Source organism: Diceros bicornis, chromosome 33 (genome assembly GCF_020826845.1).
Source record: "Diceros bicornis minor isolate mBicDic1 chromosome 33, mDicBic1.mat.cur, whole genome shotgun sequence".
Lineage (NCBI taxonomy): Eukaryota > Metazoa > Chordata > Mammalia > Perissodactyla > Rhinocerotidae > Diceros > Diceros bicornis.
This window is the reverse complement of record NC_080772.1, coordinates 19,797,286-19,820,097: the sequence shown is the minus strand read 5'-3', so window position 1 is coordinate 19,820,097 and position 22,812 is coordinate 19,797,286. Positions and strand designations below refer to the sequence as shown.

At 37.6% G+C, this 22,812-nt stretch overlaps 1 protein-coding gene across 1 annotated transcript in view; it reads left to right on the top strand.

Annotated features, from left to right (window-relative positions):
• The window catches only part of CPA6 (carboxypeptidase A6), a 267,672-nt gene extending 247,582 nt beyond the window's left edge, over positions 1–20,090 (top strand). The window contains exons 9-11 of the mRNA XM_058528827.1: positions 12,854–13,056; positions 16,654–16,738; positions 19,903–20,090. Coding sequence (XP_058384810.1) covers positions 12,854–13,056; positions 16,654–16,738; positions 19,903–20,090 — 476 coding nt within the window. The remainder of the gene's footprint in view (positions 1–12,853; positions 13,057–16,653; positions 16,739–19,902) is intronic.
• Positions 20,091–22,812: the final 2,722 nt, after the last annotated feature.

Sequence of the window (22,812 nt, the reverse complement as noted above, 5' to 3'; positions counted from 1 at the left end):
TTCTTTTCAGTCTTATTTTTGGGGTCCTCTCTTTTCGCCTAAACTCTTATCATTGGAATGCCCAGGGTGCAGTCTTGGACATTTTCTCTTTTTTATACATTTTTTCCTTTTGAGAGCTCATCCTCTACCATATGCCTATGACTCCCAAATGTATATCTTCAACCCAAAACGTTCTCCCAAACTCCTATATATAACATCTACTTGCCATCTCCACTGGGGTATTAAAAGACATCTCAAACTCGAAATATCCAAAACTGAACACCTGATCTTCACTCTGCCGGACCTGCTCTTCCTACAGCCGTTCTTAATTCAGTTGGTGGTAACTCCATCCTTCCAGTTGCTCAGGCCTAAAACCACAGAATAATCTTTAACTCCTCTCTTTCTCTTGAACTCTACATCTAATCCATTAGGAAATTCTTTTGGTTTTACTTTTAGAATAGCTCCGGATTCCAACCACCCCTGACCACCTCTATTACTACCACTTTGGTCCAGGCCATCATCATCTCTCACCTAGATTAGTGTGGGAACCTTCTAACTAGTCTCACAGCTTCTACCCTTGCATACACTCTCCCCGCAACACACACACACACACACACACTATCCTCAGCCAGGATGAACCTTTTGAAGTCATTTGATGTCAGTCCTCAGCTCAAAATGCGGCAATGGCTCCACATTTTACTCACCCAAAGGATGTAAAATAGCCTATAAAACTTCATGTGATTTGGGCCTCCATTGACTGCCTGATCTCATCTATTTCTAGCCTCCCCTCAATGGTACCTTGCCTCCATCCACACTGGCCAGGCACACTCCAGGCCTGCCTTGGAGCTTTTGCATTGGCTGGTCCCTCTGTCTAAAATACTCTTCCCCAGATGCCTTGGCTGACTCTCTGTATTCTTCAAGTCTGCTCAAAAGTCAGCTTCTGAGAATAACCCTCATCACCATCTTTATAATTGCAACCCACCTCCCCAGAATTCCAGATCTTTTTTTGTGTGTGTGTGTGAGGAAGATTAGCCCTGAGCTAACATCCATGCTAATCCTCCTCTTTTTGCTGAGGAAGAGGGGCTCTGAGCTAACATCTATTGCCAATCCTCCTCCTTTTTTTTTTCCCCAAAACCCCAGTAGATAGTTGTATGTCTTAGTTGCACATCCTTCTAGTTGCTGTAGGTGGGACGCAGCCTCAGCATGGCCAGAGAAGCGGTGCTTCGGTGCGCGCCCGGGATCCGAACCCGGGCCGCCAGCAGCGGAGCACGCACACTTAACCACTAAGCCACGGGGCCGGCCCTCCTGATCTTTCATACACTGTTCTACCTTTTTCTCTTTCCCACAGCACACTACTACAAAGTGCAATTCACTTATTCACTGTTTATTGTTAATTGTCTCCCCCTACCACTACCACCACTAGAACGTAAACTTGCCAAGGCAGAAACCTTTGTTTTGTTCATTGATGGATGGTATGTGTATAGTAAATACTTGTTGAATAAATGAAAGTATCGACATATAAGTAGTAGTTGAAGAAGCCATATTCATGGAAGAGAGAGATCATTGAAGAAAACGGAAAAAGGGCAGAACAATTCGGTACTCCTTCTTTTAAGGGACTATTAGAGGAAGAGAAACCCAGAAAGAGGACTGAGAAGGAAAGAACAGACTAGTTGGAAGAAAATTATAAGGGAACGGTGTTTCAAAAGCCAAGGGACAAGAATTTTTCAGGCAGGAGGTCAAGCTCTGAGAAAAGCCAGGTAAGATAGGCCCCTGGCCCTGCTGAAGCCGTGGCCCCTTTCTCCTGCTTTGCTGGCCAGCCTATATATTTTGTGGCCCTGTCCGTCCTCCACATATCTCTAGCCTCTCTGCATGTTCCTCAAAACGTTCCTGTCGTGAACAGTCCTAATTGCAAATCTCTCTCCATTCATTTTGTGGAAGAAAGCTAACCAGCACACAATTACAGTTTTTAGGCAGTCTAAGAGGAAATGTAATGGCGCTATTTTCGCTATGACTTGTTAAAAGCTTACTCATGAACCTATCACTCTGTATTTTGTTGGGGGCAAAGGAGGATTTGTACCCATGTACATTAACAATTTGGGGCTCATCCCCTGTATATAAGAATTTTTTAAGTACCTCATTCCCTTTCTGAAACTGTTAATATTTATTAAAGTACGTACAACTTAGGAAAGCTCAGAGTTTCAGATTTGAAATTATTTAAGAAATATGTAGGTAACAGAATGTTCTCATAGACCAATGGGCTTTTCAAAGATGTTTCGTTGTTATTGCACTTGTATGTTCTCAGTCTTCTGTGGAGATGAACTGGGATTTAGTTGTCTAATCAAAGACAAATAGCAATGAAATAGTCCAAAGTGCAAACACTTTCCCTGAGCAGGGTCAGCTCCACTTACTCATTCAACAACATTTAAAGGGTAGCCAGGGTGTCCACTTTATTAAGTACTTGGGAATAATAAAGCATGACCTCTGTCCTTGATGAACCCACCCTCTAAAGGAGAGGAGAGTCTATATAAATAAATAACTACATTACAACATAAGTGCTACCAGATTACAGCCAGACACAGTCATCTCTAGAATTATTCTATATTCTACTGCTCTTCCCACCCTGTATTGGATCTGAACCACCTATGCTAGTATGGGATGTCATAAAACCTCAAGCCTACCTGTAGAAGATGGGTGTTAGCTGGATCTAGTGAGGATGCTGTGGATAAAACAAGTAGCCTCGGGTCAAGAGGATTGTCTCACTGTGGTTATACAGCCGGGGACACAAGGCAAGATGCTCACCACCCACATCTCCATCTATAGCCCTGACTGCTCCCCACTCCAAAAAGGAACAATAGCTCCAGCCCTGTTTTCAAGATCAAATAGTTATCCCTTTTGCTACTCAGTCTTAAAGGAGAAAATCATTAAGTTTGGTTTTTCTTCCCTTAAAAAGGAGAAAAAACAGCAATTCCCCCCCTTAGATAGTTGAAAAACAAGTAAGTCTCTAGCCTCTATGAAATTCAGAAGTGGCTTAGAAATAGTTACAATCTATGGAGAAAATGAAAAATGAGAATACTAAAGAATTAAATGCTTTCTTCTTTAACACTTTGAACAAAGCAAGTTATGTAGCTTTAAGAACTTAGAATATTTAATTATTTAGAAGAGGGTCTGATTTTCTAAGGAAATGTCAATGGAGCTGTTACTCGTTATCCCAAATATGAAGTAAGCATATTATCTTTAAGAAAAGCTATCAGAACAGTATGTTTATCATAGTATATAATATTGAATATAAAATTTGCTCATTGGGTCACATCTTTATTTTGATAGCACATAAGGAAAAAGATGATAAAATATAAATTAGGAACATAAAACACGATCTGAACAAATGGGATGGCATAACATGTCCTTGGATTGGGTGATTCGGTATAATAATATCTTCCCAAAATCAGTATAAATTGAACGCAATTCCAATTAGAATCTCAAAGGGGTTTTTCGTTTTGTTTTCTGCTTTTGGAAATTGATAAAATGGTCATAGAGTTTATATGGAAAAATAAATAGACCCTAAAAAGCCAATAAAACTATGAAAAAGAAGAACAGTAAGGAGAACTTGTCTTGCCTGATATCAGACATATTTTAATGCTACTACAGATTTGTAAGGTAACAATATGGAAATAGACAAATAGAACAAAATAGAGAATCCGGGAATAGATCCACACATGCAGTAGACTTTAATAAATAACCAAGGAGTTGTTTCAATTCAGTGGGAAAATGATAGAATATTTAATAAATGATGCTGATAGAATTGGCTATCTATATAGAAATACTGAAGGTATAACTATATGTTACATATGTACAAAAATAAATCCAGAAGGATTAAAGACCTATATGGAAAAAGATAAAATGATAAAATCCTTAGAAGAAAATCTATAAATTACCTATAATCTTTAAGAATAAGGAAAACTTTCTTAACCAAGACAGGAAACCGAAAAGCCATTTAAAAAGAAAAAACTTAGTAATTATATAAAACTTAAAATGACAAGAATGATAAAAGTTACCATAAACAATTGAATAGAAAAATTGTGAATTTGAGGATAAAATGCAATGCAGATGACAGATAAACATCTATACGAAGCTCTTTTATACATGGGTAAGAAAAAGATAAACAGCACAAGAGAGAATAACATGAGCTAAGGACATGATTAAGCAATTTAGAAAAGAGTCTAATCTAAAATAAACATATGAATCAATGCTCAAACACACTTGCAGTAAGGAAGGCAAATTAAATTTTTGCATCAAACTGGCAAAAATCAAAAGGTGATACACTTGTAGGGTATTGTTGGTAGGGACTAAAGAGAGATGGTACTCTTAGACACTGTTTGTGGAAGTGTAAATAGTAACAATCTTAGTAAGCAATCTGGCAAAAATCTGTGAGAATTAAAAATACAATCCTTTTAAAACTTTAAAATTTTGAATCATGTGAATTTAATACCTACCTAAAATGAATATATATATATTTTTAATATATCCTTCAACCCAGTGTCCCATTCCTATAAATCTATCCCATAGAAATAAAAATACTCACGTTTAGGGGCTGGACCCATGGCCTAGTGGTTAAGTTCAGTGTGCTCCACTTCGGCGGCCCAGGTTCAGTTCCCAGGCACAGACCTACACTACTCATCAGTGGCCATGCTGTGGCAGCGACCCACCTCCAAAATAGAGGAAGATTGGCAACAGATGTTAGCTCAGGGCGAATCTTCCTTAGCGAAAAAAAAGTACATGTAAGGATATGTATACTACGATATTTATTGCAGTGTTGTTTCTGTCAGGTCACTAGTAATGTCCCCACTTTCTATATTGTGGTATTGTTCATCATAGCAAAAAAGAATGGAGGGAAATAAAAAAAACCCTAAATAGGCAGGTGGGAGACTAAATTATGTTATAACCACAATAGAACAAAATTTAAATGAATGAATTCAAGTTAATGTAGGAGTTCTACAAAATATCATTGATGGAAAAAGCAAGAAGCAAAAAACCATATGATTATGATCTTGTTGTGTGACCAAAAATAGCTCCTATATATAGGCATGTGTATCTATATCTATATACCTATATAAAAATACATATATGCAGGGGTGCATGAATACATATATACACGCCTACGCATGTGTGTGTTTGTAAACTATAGTAACAACTGCACTCGGTTGTCAACATGGGTTACTTGAAGGTAAATTGGCAGCGGGTGATGTAAGCAGAAAAGAAATTTCTAAAAAGACTAAAATGATTCAAAAAATTTAATGGCATGTGATTCCATTTATGTAAAATTTAAAAGCTATAGGAAAAGAAAAACAAACATTGAAAATGAAAAAATAACCAATGAAAATATGCTACAATAACTATGACTTCCCCAGATACTGCTTGCTAGAGGACTCAGCTGCTTCTGTTAGATCAATTTCCACAGAGGCCAATTGCTGCAAAAAGGAAAATAAAACCAAATTTGTCTGCCTTTTTTGTGTTTTTACTTATTTCCCTTTAAAAAACTTTTAAAAATGTTTCCTTTTTAAAAACTATTTCTCATATCTCTATTTTTTCTTCTCTCATATACTTTTTTTATATATATATAATTGATATATTATTACAGAAATAAGACATTAGGAAAAAATAATTAGCATATCACCAGCCTAACAAACTACTGTCATTCTTTGGTACATTTTTGGTTTTTTTCTGTGGATATTTTTAACCATCTCATTTATTCAATTGCGTGTTCTTCTTTTCTATATTCAGTTGCAAACATTTTTTCTTGTAGTTATTGAATTAACTCTCCAATGGCTACTCTTAGAGAAGTCAATGATTTTTTTTAAAACATCCAGAGAGACTAAAGATTACAATACACATATTTTTGCATAAAAATTCCAGTTAGGAGATCGGCCAAGAACTCGGTGTGCTCACATTTTTTTACATTATCATTTATATCATATATTCATTTAGAAAACAGTACCTGGACACTGCTGAAGTATTTTACTTCAAGTTAGATTTCATCTCTCTCTCTCATCCTTATTTTTGGAAAATTAATATCTTTCTGCACAATTAATTAAAAATGAAAATACTTTAAATTATTGTTTAACTCATCTTTAAACCATTCTTTCTAAATTTTTATTTTTGTATATTTTATATATTAGCCCACAAATAAGACGTATATAAATTCAAAGTAAATATATATCAGGAATACACCCGAAGTTTCTTACTGATGGTATGAACTGTCAAAAACATTTGGAGACCACTGAAATAAGAAGTTCCATCTACTCTACAAGGCTTATGAGTCTACCTGGTTGTTGATCCCACTCATTCACATGCTTTCTAGAACCTTCTCTCATCAAATAGTTTTTCTCTTTTTCTAACTTCTTCCTCTATGCTGTTTTCCCCATTGTTTGTATAAACGTGCTTAAGTCTTTTCCTCTCTAAAAAAATTATATCTTTTTCTTAGTCTCAAGCTTACCTCTCGCCATCATTCTGTATTTTCCTTCCCTTGTGAACCAAGCTGCCTGAAAAAGATAGTCTGTATTCAGTATCTCCTATTTCTTCCTTCTCATTCATTCCTCTCAGTGCATATTAAATCTCGTTTTTGCCCCATCACTCCACTAATTTTTCTATAACAAAATTCCCAATTACTTCGTTACTGTAAAATTAAATATACCTCTTCTCCACATTTTACACGCAGACCACACCCTCCTTCTTCAAACAAATAGTCCCTGGATTTCTTAACACGTGCATCCTTCAAGAATAGCCCTGCACTAGTACCTATCCTATTATCAGTCATTGGCTAGGAGCAACTTTGGGGTAATTGTGGGCTTGATGAGAATGCAGTGGTGGATCCAGAGTGGTGGTACTTGGAGCTATCAGTCAACTGTGTTCACTGTAGCAGGAGATCTGAGTGGTGGACTTCATGGCCACCACAGACATTCTTTACTGCCTACAGGATACTGCAAGTTCCTTTGCATAGTATGTAAGATGCTCCATGAACATCTAATTACCACTCCAGGCTTATCCACCAAAACTCCCTGATTCAGATTTTATGTTAAACTTTAGTACTAAATGTTTCTTGCCTCACACCTTTGTTCATATTGTTCTCTCTACCTGAAACAATCTTCTAACTCATATCTATTCTTCTAGATTTATCTCTTCTAGGAGGCATTATCTCCTCTAAGAAGCCTTTCCTGAACACCCACATAGGTTTATTGCCCCTTCTCTCTGCTTCCATAATATCTTCTAACTACATCATATCATTTACCACATTATATTGATATTATCACTTAACTGTATGTCTTCCAGGTTAATCTATATGTTCTTCAACTCAGAGTCTGTAGCTTATTCATATTTGAATCTTCAGTGTATAACACAGTGTCTAGAACAGAAGTATTCAACAAATGTTCAGTTGAATTCAACTTCAGCTGTTAACTAGGAAATATAAGCCCTTTGCATTTATTATTACACATGGTCTGATTTATGTCATCTTCTATATTTGGATTCCTTTGCATTTCCTTGATTTTTTTGGTAAAATTGTGATAATAATAGTTATCTACCACACAAGGTTGATGTGAAGATTAAACAAGAACCTGACATATAGTGAGCCCCAGTAAATGAGGTGGTGGAGGTGGTGGTGATAGTGGTGGTGGCATAGCCTAGTCATGGTGTTGTTGGTAGAACCTGCAGAGAAAAGCTATTTATTTTTCTAATTCTGATTCTTACTAGTAATGGGAGAATTATAAAAATTCCTACCAATTTTCGAAATATACTTACTTTTTTATTTTTTTTATTTTTGGTGAGGAAGGTTCAACCTGAGCTAACATCTGTTGCCAGTCTTCCTCTATTTTGTATGTGGGTCACTACCTCAGCACAGCTGATGAGTGGTGTAGGTCCACGCCGGGGATCTGAACCCACAAACCCCGGCCACCGAAGCGGATCACACCAAACCTAACCACTACACCACAGGGCCAGCCCTGATACTTTTTTGAAAAGAATTTATTTTATAATTTTATTTATTTATTTATTTTTTCCCCCAAAGCCCCAGTAGATAGTTGTATGTCATAGTTGCACATCCTTCTAGTTGCTGTATGTGGGACGCAGCCTCAGCATGACCGGAGAAGCAGTAGTCAGTGTGCGCCCAGGATCCGAACCCGGGCCGCCAGCAGTGGAGCACACACACTTAACCGCTAAGCCACAGGGCCGGCCCGAATAGAATTTATTTTAAAATGAATTTGGAAAAGATATTTTCTAACACCTATCATTTTCCCATGAACTCTTTCTTCCTCCCTTATTTTTTCCAATATTAGTTTCTAAATCTTCAAAACTTATCTTAATTCTTAATTCATTATCCTTTCATTATATATGGTCAAACATTCAAAGTCTTTTCCTATGCCACCCCTCACACCTTCATATAATCTTCATCAACAAAACTTAGTTATTCAAGAACACCAAGTAACCATCCCCACATTCTGTAAGCCCTTCCAGAAGAATGATATGAAAGAAAAGGGTTGGAGAAAGCACCTAACAAAAACGAAACCCTTATGGTTCTTGCTTCCTTACCCTGTTGTTGTTTTTGTTATTTAAATCTTTAAACTGTTTAACATTTACTTTGTATATTTATGCAGTAAAGATGCAACTCTGTTTTCTCTATATAATGAGCTAGTTTTCTCAGCATCATCCACTAAACAGTCTATCATTTCCACAGTGATTTGTGAGACCCCTTCTATCATTATACCAAATTCCCATAGATTCTGTTCCATTGGTCTACTAGCCTATTCCTGACTCAGTATCATACTGTTTCTATTACTATATTTATATAGTAAATGTAGTAATGCCTGATGGCCTTAAAGCTTCCTTCCTCTTTGCTCTTCTTTTCTAAGACTTTCTTAGCTATTTATTCTTCCTCAAGAAGGTTAGAGTTCCTTAGTTGAGTTTTCCCAAAATCCTTCTGCTGGAATTTTTGTTGAAATTGAATTGAACATGTGTGTGTGTGTGTCTGTGTGTGTGTCCACATTTAACATTTTCTGATAGTCTTATACATTCTTTGATAGGTTAATTACTAGATACTGTGAACCGTGTCTTGTTTTCTACTACATATTCTCATTGATAATACTGCTGAGAGTAGAATTACATTATTAAATTTTTAAAGTCAATCTTGTATTTGTGTATCTTGGAGCCTCCTCTACTTCTTACAAGATGAAAAATGCCTCAGAGAATATATCCTATACAGGATCTAGTTGTTCTACAGAAGAATGGTGGGATAAATAGAATCCTCCCAAAATTCAAATCCACCTGGAACTTCAGAATATGACCTTATTTGGAAATAGGGTCTTTCCAGAAGTAATTAGTTAAGATGAGGTCATACTGGATTAGGGTGTGCCCTAAATGCAAGGACTGTTGTCCTTATAAGATGATGAGAGGACACACAGAGAAACACACAGGGAAGATGGCCATGTGAAGATGGAGGCAAAGATTGGAGTGATGCATCAACAAACCAACAAATGCCAAGGTTTCCCAGGAGTCACCAGAAGCTAGGACGAGTCAAGGAAGGATTCCTCCCCAGGGCATTCAGACGGAGGATGGCCTGCTGACACCTTAATTTCAGACTTCCAGCCTCAAGAACTGTGAAAGAATAAATTTCATTGGTTTTAAGCCACCCAATTTGTAGTAATTTGTTATGGCAGACTTAGGAAACTAATACAAAGTCTGCTACAATACTAAAAGTGGACATCTTATATATCCACTTATACCACTTTTTTTTCCAAAGACATGATATTGCTGGATCTTTATTTTTCTGTATGAAAATACCAGTCATTTGATTGGTGGGTTTAAACTCTTAGCATTCTTCATAATCACTGTTACCTTCAGACTTATTTCTGCCATCTTATTTCCTGTTCTCTATTTTCAAATATTTCTCTTTTTTTATTCTTCTTTACTAGTTTCTATTGGATGGGTCAAAGTTACTTCTATTTTTCTTCTTCTGATGGTTATTCATAACTTATTAAGACCCATGCTTAGGTTTGTTTTTCTCCATTAATTTCTAAACTTAATTACTATATATATATCCTTTACAAAAGTCATCTCTGCCCTCCGCCACCCTTTCATTAGTTTGCCATCTTCCAGAATTTGATACTCTATCATTATTCTTTTTTTCCTTTGGACATTGCTTATTCAGACAACAGATCTTACTAAGTTGCTAACTCGCCTGTAATTCTCACATCAAGTAAGTTCTCTGGAGCTATTCATCATTTTGTTAGAATACTTTCTCCAAGGGTGTTTTCAAGTTATGTCTCTGTATAGTATACCTTTTGAGAACTTTTATGCCAGAGAACATCTTTATTTCACTCTCACATTTCAATGAGAGTTTGGCTAGATATAAAAGTCTAGATTCAAATTTCCTTTTTAAAAAGAACTTTGGAGGAGCCTGCCCCATGGCGTAGAGGCTAAGTGCACGCGCTCCGCTGCTGGCGGCCAGGGTTCGGATCCTGGGCGCACACCGACGCACCACTTGTCAGGCCATGCTGTGGCGGCGTCCCATATAAAGTGGAGGAAGATGGGCACAGATGTTAGCCCAGGGCCAGTCTTCCTCAGCAAAAAGAGGAGGATTGGCATGGATGTTAGCTCAGGGCTGATCTTCCTCACAAAGAAATAAAAATAAAAAATAAAATAAAAAGTACTTTGGAAATATTACTCTACTGTTGATATTGAAAAGTCAGATGTGAATCTAATTCTTGTTCCTTTATAGATGACCTGCTTTTTTCTCTCTAGAATTATCTTTTCTTAAATTTCACTTTAAAAATTTCACTGTGAGGGCCGGCCCCGTGGCTTAGCGGTTAAGTGCGCGCGCTCCGCTACTGGTGGCCGGGGTTCGGATCCGGGCGCACACCAACACACCGCTTCTCCAGCCATGCTGAGGCCGTGTCCCACATACAGCAACTAGAAGGATGTGCAACTATGATGTACAGCTATCTACTGGGGCTTTGGGGGGAAGAAAAAAAAAGAGGAGGATTGGCAATAGATGTTAGCTCAGGGCTGATCTTTCCCAGCAAAAAGAGGAGGATTAGCACAGATGTTAGCTCAGGGCTGATCTTTCTCACAAAAAAAAAAAAAAATTTCACTATCAAAGTGTTGTTTTCTCCTTTATCTCTCTTGTTTGGTATATAATAAGTCCATTCAATTTTTCCTTAATTGTGGGGAAATTTCAATTAGCAATTCTTCAAATTTTAACTTTATTTTCTTTCTCTCCTTTTAGGGCCCCTATTAATCAGATGTTGACACTTATTCTATTTTTCATACCCTTTAATTTTTCTCTCATTTTTCCAATTCTTTGTCCCTTCTTGATGACTTCTGGAAACATTTCAAAACTCACTCCATCTCATTAATTCATTCATCAACTGTATTCATTCAACCCATGAATTAAGGTTTTCTTTTTTCTATTATATCTGATTGGTTCTTTTTATAACTTCTTGTCCTTGCTTAACGTTTCCAATGCCCTCCGATATGCCCTTGAATATTTATTGGGATTCTTGCAAATTCTTGTTTTCTCTGGTTGTCTTTTTATGTTCAGTAGAATTAGACTATGTCATAGAATCACCAAACATCTACCATTAGTTTATAGAAAGAGTTATAGTTTTTTATGGGTATGGGAAGGATAATAACGGCCCAGAATGGCAAATAACTATAGAAAATTTAATTATTTTCAAAACTTCTTGGAACTTTAATATTTTGTGGTTGTTATAATAAATCTTATTTTCCTTCCTCCCCTTCATAGACCTGTATAATTTTTTTAATTCAAAAATTATTAAAATTTAGTCTTGAGGATTTCTTAACTGAACCCTAACTAACCCCCAAGATAACTAGAGAGGCCTCTTGAGTTTTACAAAACCAGTCTGGATATTGTTGATCTAAAAATGTAATGGAAGTTGGTTTGACATGTTCTGTGGAATTATTTTGTTCTGCCTCCATGTTCTTGATATATCAATATTTGTATCTTACCAGAAACCTTTACAGGTGTCTAGCTCATTCTTTAGATCTGACATTCACTTATTCCACAAATATTTGTTGAACACTTGCCATATGTTGTTCTAGTTGCCAGGTACCCAGCAAGAAAGATGCCGTCCCTGCCTTAACGGAGCATTAGAGTCTGATAAAGAATCCAGATTGAATGTAGTTTCTATTAGAGCAGGGATTTTTTTTTTCTGTGTTGTTTTACAGTGTTTCCCAGGCACCTAGAACAGTGTAAATATTGGTTGAATGTTAAATGAGTAAATTTTTGGCACTAATTACGAGCATGTTGAGCATTATGGAGGGAAAGAGCAGGTGTTGTGGCTTATATAAACAGGAGGCTCTACCTGCTCTGGGAGATCATACAGAATTAGTTCTCCAGCTGATGGAGCCATCCTTTTAGAGTGATTTATGAGGCTCAGTTAAGCAGTCAGTACCTATTTCCTATTCGGGCTGCCCTCCTATTATGCATGGAGGCTTGACCCACCTTGGATGTTCAGTATTGGTGTCTATAAATGAGAAGTTAGATGAATTGCTTAATAATACCATATGTTTATAGAAATAAAAGAAAAATTACAGGGCCAGCCCCAGTAGCCTAGTGGTTAAGCTCAGCATGCTCCACTTGGGCGGCCCAGCTTCAGTTCCCGGGTACGGACCTACACGGCTCGTCAGTGGCCATGCTGTGATGGCTACCCACATACAAAATAGAGAAAGACTGGCAACAGATGTTAGCTCAGAGGGAATCTTCCTCAGCAAAAAAAAACAAAAAAGAAAAATTACAGTTTAACGATGTTGATTCGTGTTTCTTGCTTCTTGCCCTCTTCTCCACCCTGTTTTCTTTTCTAATTTGCAGATGAAGGAGCTTCTAACCACCCTTGTGATGATACGTACTGTGGACCTTTCCCAGAATCTGAGCCAGAAGTGAAAGCTGTAGCTAACTTCCTCCGAAAACACAGGAAGCACATTAGGGCTTACCTCTCCTTTCATGCATACGCTCAGATGTTGCTGTATCCCTATTCTTACAAATATGCAACAATCCCCAATTTTAGCTGTGTGGTAAGTATTTGACTCTGTACATGTGTGTCAGACATGCGAATGATTTTCTAATGCTAAGATGGTTCTAAGTAGCAATGATAATAGCAGGCACATATTGTGTTTATTCTAATAAGCATTTTATATATTAACTCATTTATTTTTCATAATCATTTGAGGTAGGTAACTATTATTATCCCCATTTTACAGATGAGGAAACTGAAACCTAGAGAAATTAGGTAATTCGACTAAGAACATGTAAGTGTCCTAGCCAGGATTCAGCCCCAAATCCAGCTCCTGCGCTGATGCTTTTAACCACTGGGCTATGCTCCTTCTCAAGTGCAATCATTTCAAACCTATTTACATTCTTGCCACAGGTTACACAGAAAACATCAGGATGGTTTTGATTAGTATTACGGCTTCAATCACATATGCAGGGCTGTAATTAACTTTATTGAGTAAATAATTGTTCATAAATTATGGTCTGACTCTCATTAATTAAAAGCAAGTTTTAATTTATAAGCGCTATTTGCTTAATGCCACTAAGTCTCTGGGCATGTATCTGACAAGTTAGTGCTAAGAATGAACAGCCTTTCAGGCATAAGATTAGCTGAAAGTGAAAAAACAGAATTCCTTTCTCTCATCTCGGAAACCCAAGAAGCTATTCACTATAGGGCATAATTCCTCATAAAGTGAGTCTGGATCAGAACCTATAGCATCTAAAGGCCCATGAAGTTCAAAACCAGGCCAAACTAATATATAGTGTTAGAAGTAAGGAAGAGGGAGGGAGCAGTGATTTGGAGGAGGCATAGGAGGGTTTTGGGTTGCTACTGATGTTCTACTCCTTGACCTGGAGGGTGGTTACATGAGTGTGTGCAATTTGTGATCATTCATTGAGCTATAAACTTAAAATTTGTATACTCTTCTGTATGTACATTATACTTAAATTTAAAAGTTTTTATAAAAGAGAAGGATCCTCTTTGTCTCTATACCTTCAAGTCCAAATCCTGTACCAGTTGCTTGATGTTGCAGCAATTCCTGATTTAGACGTCCAGGACCTGGAAGGAATAGGGAACATGAGGAGATCAGAAGAAGGCCTGGGGAAGGCTTGTGTTCTGTCCAAAGGAGGAGCTTTGTTCTTGGCATTCCAAGCAAGAATTCTGAGCAAAGTCTCTCTCTCCAGAAATATCGTAAAGGTGGTAGTCATATTTGATAGTGCTATTCTTCAGCTAGTCTTTGGGTCAAATAGGCTTGCTGTTGTCGACCTGGCACCCTAACCACCCTGTATCACTATCTTTCTGTAGGCAAATGTTTAGCGCTTTCTAAATAGGGCACAGTGTCTACTTAGAGTCTCAGAACAGATTACATGAGATATGCAGTATATTAAAATTATTACACGAGAAAGTTCTCCTTATTTTGAATTTATCTTCCCACCAGGAGTTAAGCCTATTTTCCTTTTGTCTTGGGTTGAAGGATGTGGTATAAAGAGTAGATCAGTTGTTCACAACGAAGGATAAATTTGCCTCTCAAGGGACATTGGACGATATTGGAGACATTTTTTATTGTCACAACAGGGGTGGAGGATGCCATTGACATCTAGTAGGTAGAGGCCAAGGATGCTACTAAACGTCCTGCAATGCATAGGACAGCCTCCCACAGCAAAGAATTATTCAGTCCAAACTGTCAGTGGTGCCACAGTGGCGAAATCCTGTTAGTGGGTTATGTACAAGCTAAATCACTAAAACCAAGATTACAATTCTGAGAAACTAGATACTCTCTGAATGTTAACCAGAAACCACTAAATTCTATTAAAATTGTTCAAAAACATTCCATCAATATGTAGGAGTCTGTGTTTCTGCTAACATTTTTTATGCCATTCATTAAGTTTCTTTAGATATGGAAATATTTAAATAAAAAATATATTTCTTACTTAGCTGAGGTCCAGTAAGTGAGGCGTAGGTCCTTTTGGACATTTGGAAAGAGGAAGAAATAGAGAAAGGAGGAATTGCTTAAACTCTTTCAAATAGGTGTCCAGCTATGCCACCCTGGAAAATAATTCTTAGAAAATTTGATGATGTTTCTGCTTTTTGTAGAAGGATATCTGAACTTCTCATCAACATGCCCCTGCTCCCGAGTGGCAGAAGTGCAGTGAGCTCAAAAGGCTAAAACTACGCATGTTCTATGTAAATAGGCAAAATTTGTTTTTCTTAATAGATTTTTTTTTTCCTTGGGTTTAGTCATCTAAAATAATGAGGAACAAAAGTCTTCTCACCAACAGAATGCAGTCATCTTCTAAATGTAGAAATATCTGCCCTTGCCATGGAATATTGCTGAGACCGTTAAAGAAAATGTTAAACTCTTAGAATATTCTCCATCAAGATACCTTATTATGGTGTTTACATTCCTTTTCTGTTGGCTCCTGAGAGGAGAATGTCATGATCAGTGAGATCAATGATAAATTGTCTGCCAGGTTCTGGAGCCTGGTCCCTGAATATCCACAAAGCGTGGTATTTGCTGCAAATGCTGCTGTCTGCGTCCCCGAGGTGAAGGGGGACAGCAGGATGAAGCTGGGCCTACACACAGCACCGTGTTGCCCAGAGGCCTTCAACCGACAGATTAAATTATTCACAGGCCAATTGAAACGGGAGAGTTGTATACTGGTTTCAACACACTTCTTTTCCTCTCACCGGTCATACAATACTTCTCTAACTCCTTATCGAAACCAGTGCCTTTATACCATTTGAAAATGTTTTCAAGGGTGTTCAGTATCATTTTAGTTCATGTTAGAAGAGTCACCTTTTAGTATTTTGATTGTGTTGAGTATTTTTCCTGATTTTTGGCATTAGTAGGAAGAGTTCCACCTCAAAATGTCTACATCTTAGCAGTACCTTGCTGAGCTCTGTCAGAAGTCATGACGCAGTCTCAAATTGTTGTTCCCATTCCCAGTAGGGATAAACACATAGCATAAGAGAAGTCTTTCTTACCGAATTAAAGGGTTTTTTAATTCGTCCAAATGTGTTTTAACTTTCTTGTACATAGCCACGGAAGTATGTACTTAAGCATCGATAAAATTATCTAGATACTCTTGCAGATCTATGCTTATTCAACATTCATGCAAGAAATGTTGATTAGACATCGGTTATACCCAGGCACATTGCTAAATACTGCATGAGTAGCCATGAGTAGGACTGACATGGGCCCTCCCCTGTCAAAGCATTTTGTAATTTATAAAAATAGCTATCTCTGAACTAAAGTTAAGAGGACAGAACACTAAATCAGTGTCAGAAGATATGGGTACTTATCCCAGCTCAACCACTCCTTGCCACGTAACCCCATCTTGCCCATTTAACCTCACTGAGCCTTCCTTTTCTCGTTTGTAAAATGGAAATATTACTGATCACTGTCTTATTGTGAGGATCAAAGGAAATAACGTGTTCTAAAACATATTGCAAAATGCAGCACGTGACAAAGAATAACATTATTATTAAATATAGCTATTAACTAATGTGCCCATCCTTCTTCTCCAAATTGATGACTGATGATGCTCAAACAACATGCCAGGTTTCTAAAGGTTTCAATGCAATGATGTAAGTGGTATAAATTCTCCATCTTCCCTCACAGGAATCTGCAGCTTATAAAGCTGTGAATGCCCTTTGGTCGGTATACGGGGTACAGTATAGATATGGACCTGCCTCCAGCACATTGTGTAAGTTTCCTGTGTATGTTGTGTTAGAATCATCTCTTGAACCAGTGTCCTATATAATGACTTCTCCTTAAAAAAAGAGGAAGTGTGCTCCCCCTAAAGTGAAATTTTTGACTATCAAATTAGCCAAGGAAGATGGAGGGATTTTATATTTGATCAGTTTTACACTGCTTGACAGAAATCACTGTTCTAATTTAAATAAATTCTAAGCAGTGAATATTCTAAGCATGTGGTAATGACTACAAAGTTGAATTGAGATCTTATGACAGTAGAAAGTACCAAAATGGGCTCCTTAAGCAATTGTAACTACTGGAAGGGTGGAAATGGGCCTTGAGAAGATAATGAAGTAATGTTTCAGCCCTAAAAGAGCTTCCCTTTTATTCCTTTCCTCCACCATTCTTGTTATGAAATTCTATTTCTTACATAACACCTTCAGCTGAATTTCCCCTTAAAAGGTGATTACAATATTTATTTTATATGAAATAACGAGCAATTGGATATATGGAAAGAACTTGGACAAAGAATCAGGAGACATGGATTCTAGTCCTAATTCTGCCACTAGTCGGGTTGTAATCTTAGCTAAGATATTAATCCTGGGCTTTCGTTTCTACAACTATTAAATGAGGAATTGGACTACATCATTTCTCCTGACCTTTCAAACTCTAAAATTTATTGACTATACGATGGGGAAAATATGGTGAGAAATCATATTGAATGTCTACATATGCATATGAAAGTTTACACACACAAGTTATAGGTATATGTATGGATAGTGACATCTGATTATGCTTTTCAGTGAAGTAGCAAATTTCTCCTTAATTTCTTTAATCCATCCATCATTATATTCCTAACTACTCACTTTCTTCAGCCTTCAGAAGAAAAGCTTGGTTTGTCAATTAACATTGCTTATCAAGTAAGTTTATCCTAATAATGAGAATGTCTTAAGTATCAGAATTTTTTTCAAAGACTATGATCATTGGTCTCATGACCTTTTTAGAGCTGTTTTTCGATAGAGCCACCCTAAAAGGGGAAATATAGTATTAAAAAAAATCACATTACCAATTAATACCAACATAATATATATTAACAATTTTAAAACATTAATTTTTTAAAATCTTACAGTTCACCTTTTCAGCTTGGTATCAAGACACAGTCATTGTATTATATTTACCCAGAACAACCTGTTACCATAGAAATGAGGCTGTCACATCACCATGATGTAACCGTTGGCACATATTGTCTCTGACTTTGGCTACTATGACTACTATTTGCAGTTCCAGTGTACTCTAACCCAGAGGGACAATGAAGCCACAGCCTACCTTCTGTCCTTAGTCTGAGAAACAGCAGAGTCATTTAATTGTCATCTTCACATGCAGAGTCATTTAATTGTCGTCTTCACATAATAATTCTATCTCTAACTTGTCCTGGCAAAAATAGTATAAAAAGTGGTATTATCTGAGTAGATGAAAATGCTCTGAAAATTTTTTAAAAATAATAATGTTATATCAAGCTGGATCATATAGTTTTCAGGAAAAAAGTATAATAAGATTCTTCTATGAAACATTTATTCATTTATTAAGTAATTATTAAGAGCATGTTATGCTAAAAATTACATATTAGGCACTTTGGAGTGTAAAGATGCAAAACAATAACAGCTAATATATCCTGAGCACATTAGTTCATTTAATTTTCACAACAACCCTATGCAGTAGGTATTATCTGTTTTTCAAAAGGGGAGACTGAAGCACAGAGAAGTCACAATAGGTGATGGGTTCGGATACAGCCCAAGCCCACAGTCTGCCTCTAATGCCCTCACCTTCAACTCCGTGCTGAAAATCTGGAACATGTGAGGTCACAGGAACGAGAAGGAGAGAGTTGCCAGAATGGATTGTCAGCTAGGTTAAATACTGTTGAGAGTTTGAAAGTGGGATCTGAGGGAAGGAAAAAACAGAGGAGATTAGGCCTGCTGTCATTGGTAACCTTCAGGAACAAAGTTTTCATAGATGGGTAGAGGCAAGAACCAGATGTAGAAGCAACATATATATATTCCCTTTTGAGTTCTAAAGCAAAAGGAAGAAGAAAAAGGGGATGGTATATAGCAGGATCACGAGAAGGAAGTGCTATATATATATATAGCAGGAAAGCAGTGCTTAAGCATTTTGGTCAATGCAGATGCAAGAAAGGGGAGTTTAATTAATGAGACAAGGTCCTAGAGAAGGGACCCTCTCACTACCAGAGAAGACAATAATGGATGGAGTCAAAAGATGACACACGTAAAAGGCGAGCAACATTTCTTCCTCTGAGCTAGCAGGAGAAAAGTCAGAGAGCTATGATGTCAGTAGAAGAGGTGACGGGCTGATTACCTATTATGAGTATGGGGACAGTGGTAAAGTGAGGGGCAGGACTAGAAGAGCATGAGAAAGGGTCAGTAAATTAAGGTCTAGAAAAAGGAGCCTAGAACAGCGTTGGAAACAGAGAACGACTTCAGCGATTAGTGTGAATTTACAGCAAGGACTTCTCTTCTGCTCCTTCACAAGGAATGTGAGCAGAAAAACTGGCCCAAGAATTGAGAACTAGCAAAACAAAGGCAGAAAAAGGACTGGATGAGGCCTCTGAGAGTCTGGTGAGAAATTCAGTGAGGTAATTGACCATGGCCAGGTAGAGAGTCAAATGAAATTATAAGAAGGCTGGGAGGAGTCTGGAAACTACAAACTTAAGTAAAGGTAAAGAACAAGCTCATTAGGAGTGAAAAAATAGGGGAAATAGAAGAAATGAGGAGGTTTTCTGGGAACAGAATTTCAATATTCTAGACCTTGGAAGTGGAAAAGAACTGAGCGATAAGAAGAAAAGTCCACGGTTTGGGTTTGTTTATGGGTAAATGAAGTGAGGGTGGAGATAAACGTTATTGGAATTGAGGCTGAGAAATTTTGAGGTCATCATACTGAAAAAGCATTAATACTTAGACTAGATCCTCAAAGATGATAGCAGATATGATTTATAAGTTCCATGAGCCTGATGCCAAGGAACTACTGTTAAATCATTCTTGTTGAAACAGTATTTAATTGGAAGGATTTAGTTTGGCTTAGTAAGCAAGCACTATATATATATTTTGGAAAGTATACAGACTCTTTAGTGAGGCTGAATTTTTTTTTTTCTTCTGCTTTTAGATGTGAGCTCTGGTAGCTCAATGGATTGGGCCTACAAAAATGGAATACCCTACACATTTGCTTTTGAACTACGTGACACTGGGCATTTTGGATTTTTACTCCCCGAGGCGCTCATCAAACCCACCTGTACAGAGACCATGCTGGCTGTGAAGAATATCACAATGCACCTACTAAAAAAGTGTCCCTGAGACAGCCCAAGAGTCAGATCAACCACCAGAGACGGAGCTGATACTGCGCAAGAGCTACTTGGCAATGGGTGGAAATTGTTTTTAAAGAGACAGGCAACTGCTTAGCATGAATATATCTGTGGACTTCAAAAGGACCTTCTCATGCAATTCAACTCTCTGTGGCAATAAAAAAGGATAAAAAAAATAGAGCTTAGCCTAGTTTGTTGTAAGAGAAAGCATCCATCTCATATCCCTTTAGAGTCTTATTTGATTAAGGGGGGAGGAAATATTTTCAAATTCTTTTGTCTCGAGAAACGTAGAAATTGAGGATTTCGCTTCAATAAATCTCATGTTTTCAATTAAGATCTAGGCTACTAATGATGTTTAACCACTTGGTTCTCATTTGAAATGGAAATGTTTGAAATGGAAAGAACTATATTTCTTAATATATACAACTTACCAAGACCTCAGATTATTCGTATCTTTATCCCCTGGCATTAGTGTGCCAAACACCTATAAAAACATAGCAAGATAGAGCACTTACAGTTAGACTCTGAGAATAACACTTTAAAAAAAAGAATAAACATTAATTGAGGTGCCAGATACAGGGTTGAGAGCTTTACACTAATCATCTCACTTATTCCTCAAATACTTGAAGTAGATACTACTATTATCCTCATTTTTCAAATGAGGAAATTGCAGCTTAGAAAAGTGATATAGACTTCCATTTCCAGGAAAATGACAGGATAGGTATTCTAGACTGCTGGAAATAACTAAAACTTTTGGACAAAATATAATTTTTTAAATCATCTTTAAAACATCAGACAAAAAAGTAAGAAAATCTCAGGTCAGGCATGAGTGAAGGCAGGAACCCAGAAAGATAAGTGGGAAGCTGTTTTCCTGAGAGCATTTGTTAAACTAGTTGAGTGCAGACCCTGATGTTCACAGCGTTTTAGAGAATGAGAGCAGAGAACAAAGCCCAAGGCTACTCCAAGGTGGGAAGTCGAGTAGCAGAGTCTCCTCCTTCCAGAATTCTGGGATCCCAAAGGGCTATAGCTTCAGTGTCGGGGTAAATTACAAATGAGCCCCCCTACTGTCTCCAATGGATCACAAGGAAAAGCGACTATTTCAAATTTTGGCAAGAGTAGAGAGGGGAGAAATTGGCACCGAGAAATTGGAACCACAAGTAGCCCTCACCCAGGCTTGTGGCCCAAATTCAGACTACCTAAATAAACCTCTAGCCAAGAATTTAATTCAGATTAATCCAAGATTGGTTATACCTTCAAAGTATTTGGTAGAAGCAAATACAAATCCTCTCAGAGAATTTATCTGACCAAGATGCATCATGAACACTAGGATAAAGAGATGAACCTAAAAACTTCCAGAGATGAAAAAAAAGGGATCGCAACGGAATGAGGATTAGAGTAGAATGAAACTTCTCAAGAGCACCACTGAAGCTTGAACAACGCAGAAACGCCTTCAGAGTTTTGAGGAGAAATTCTATCCTAAAAATCTACACCCAGCAAAACAATCAAAGAAATGTGAGGGTAAAATATAGACGTTTTCATAAAATTGAGGTCCTAAATTATTTACCATTCTCAGGAAACTCCTGAAGGATATACTCTACCAAAATGAGAGAGTAAACCAAGAGAAAGATGTAGGATCCCAGAAAATAGGAAATCTGAAACAGGAGGAGGGCACGGAAAAACATCTCAAGGTAACGGTGAATGGAAATGTCCCAGTAACAGCCGTGTGCCGGGCTTAGAGAACCACTGACCTGGAATAGGGAGAGGAGGGCTGGAGACTTCAGGTGAAATGAAACAGAACACTTCAACATGCTCAGAGGCAGGGGCTGGCCCAGTGGCTTAGCGGTTAAGTGCGCGCGCTCCGCTACTGGCGGCGCGGGTTCAGATCCTGGGCGCGCACTGATGTACCGCTTCTCCCGCCATGCTGAGGCCGCGTCCCACATACAGCAACTAGAAGGATGTGCAACTATGACATACAACTATCTACTGGTGTTTTGGAGGTGAAAAAAAAAAAACATGTTCAGAGGCAATTTTTACTTATATCAGAAAGTTTTACTTATATCAGAATTAGTAATAAAAGCACAGAAACCAAGCAAACAAAAAATAATGCAATTGTTAACTCTGGTAAAAACAATGAGTTATACAAGAAAGGAAATATAATCATAGTATACTATGTGACATAGCTATAAATAATATTTATATAAAATAATGTTAAGCCTAAATATTGATTTTTTTGTTTGGCTTTTTGGGGGGTTTTTTTTGAGGAAGATTGGCCCTGTGCTAACATCTGTTGCCAGTCTTCCTCTTTTTCTTCCCAAAGCCCCAGTACATAGTTGTGTATCATAGTTGTAGAGTTGTAGCTCTTCTATGTGGGATGCCACCTCAGCATGGCTTGATGAGCAGTGAGTAAGTCTGCGCCCAGGATCTGAACTGGCAAACTCTTGGCCACCGAAGCGGAGTGCACAAACTTAACTGCTGTGCCACTGGGCCGGCCCCCAGCCCTAAATATTGACTTAACCAAAATCTGTGATATACGTAAATGTATTGAAGAATAGAAGGAAGTAAATGTATGTGAGAGGAGCGGGTGTAGGAGGGTTAAATCCTCATCTGCCATAGTAGGATGTCAACAGACACATCTAAAACTGGGGGGGAAAAAAAAGAAATATCAGTATAGGCATGTTATTTAGAAACAAGAAAGAAAATACTAGAAGAAATAA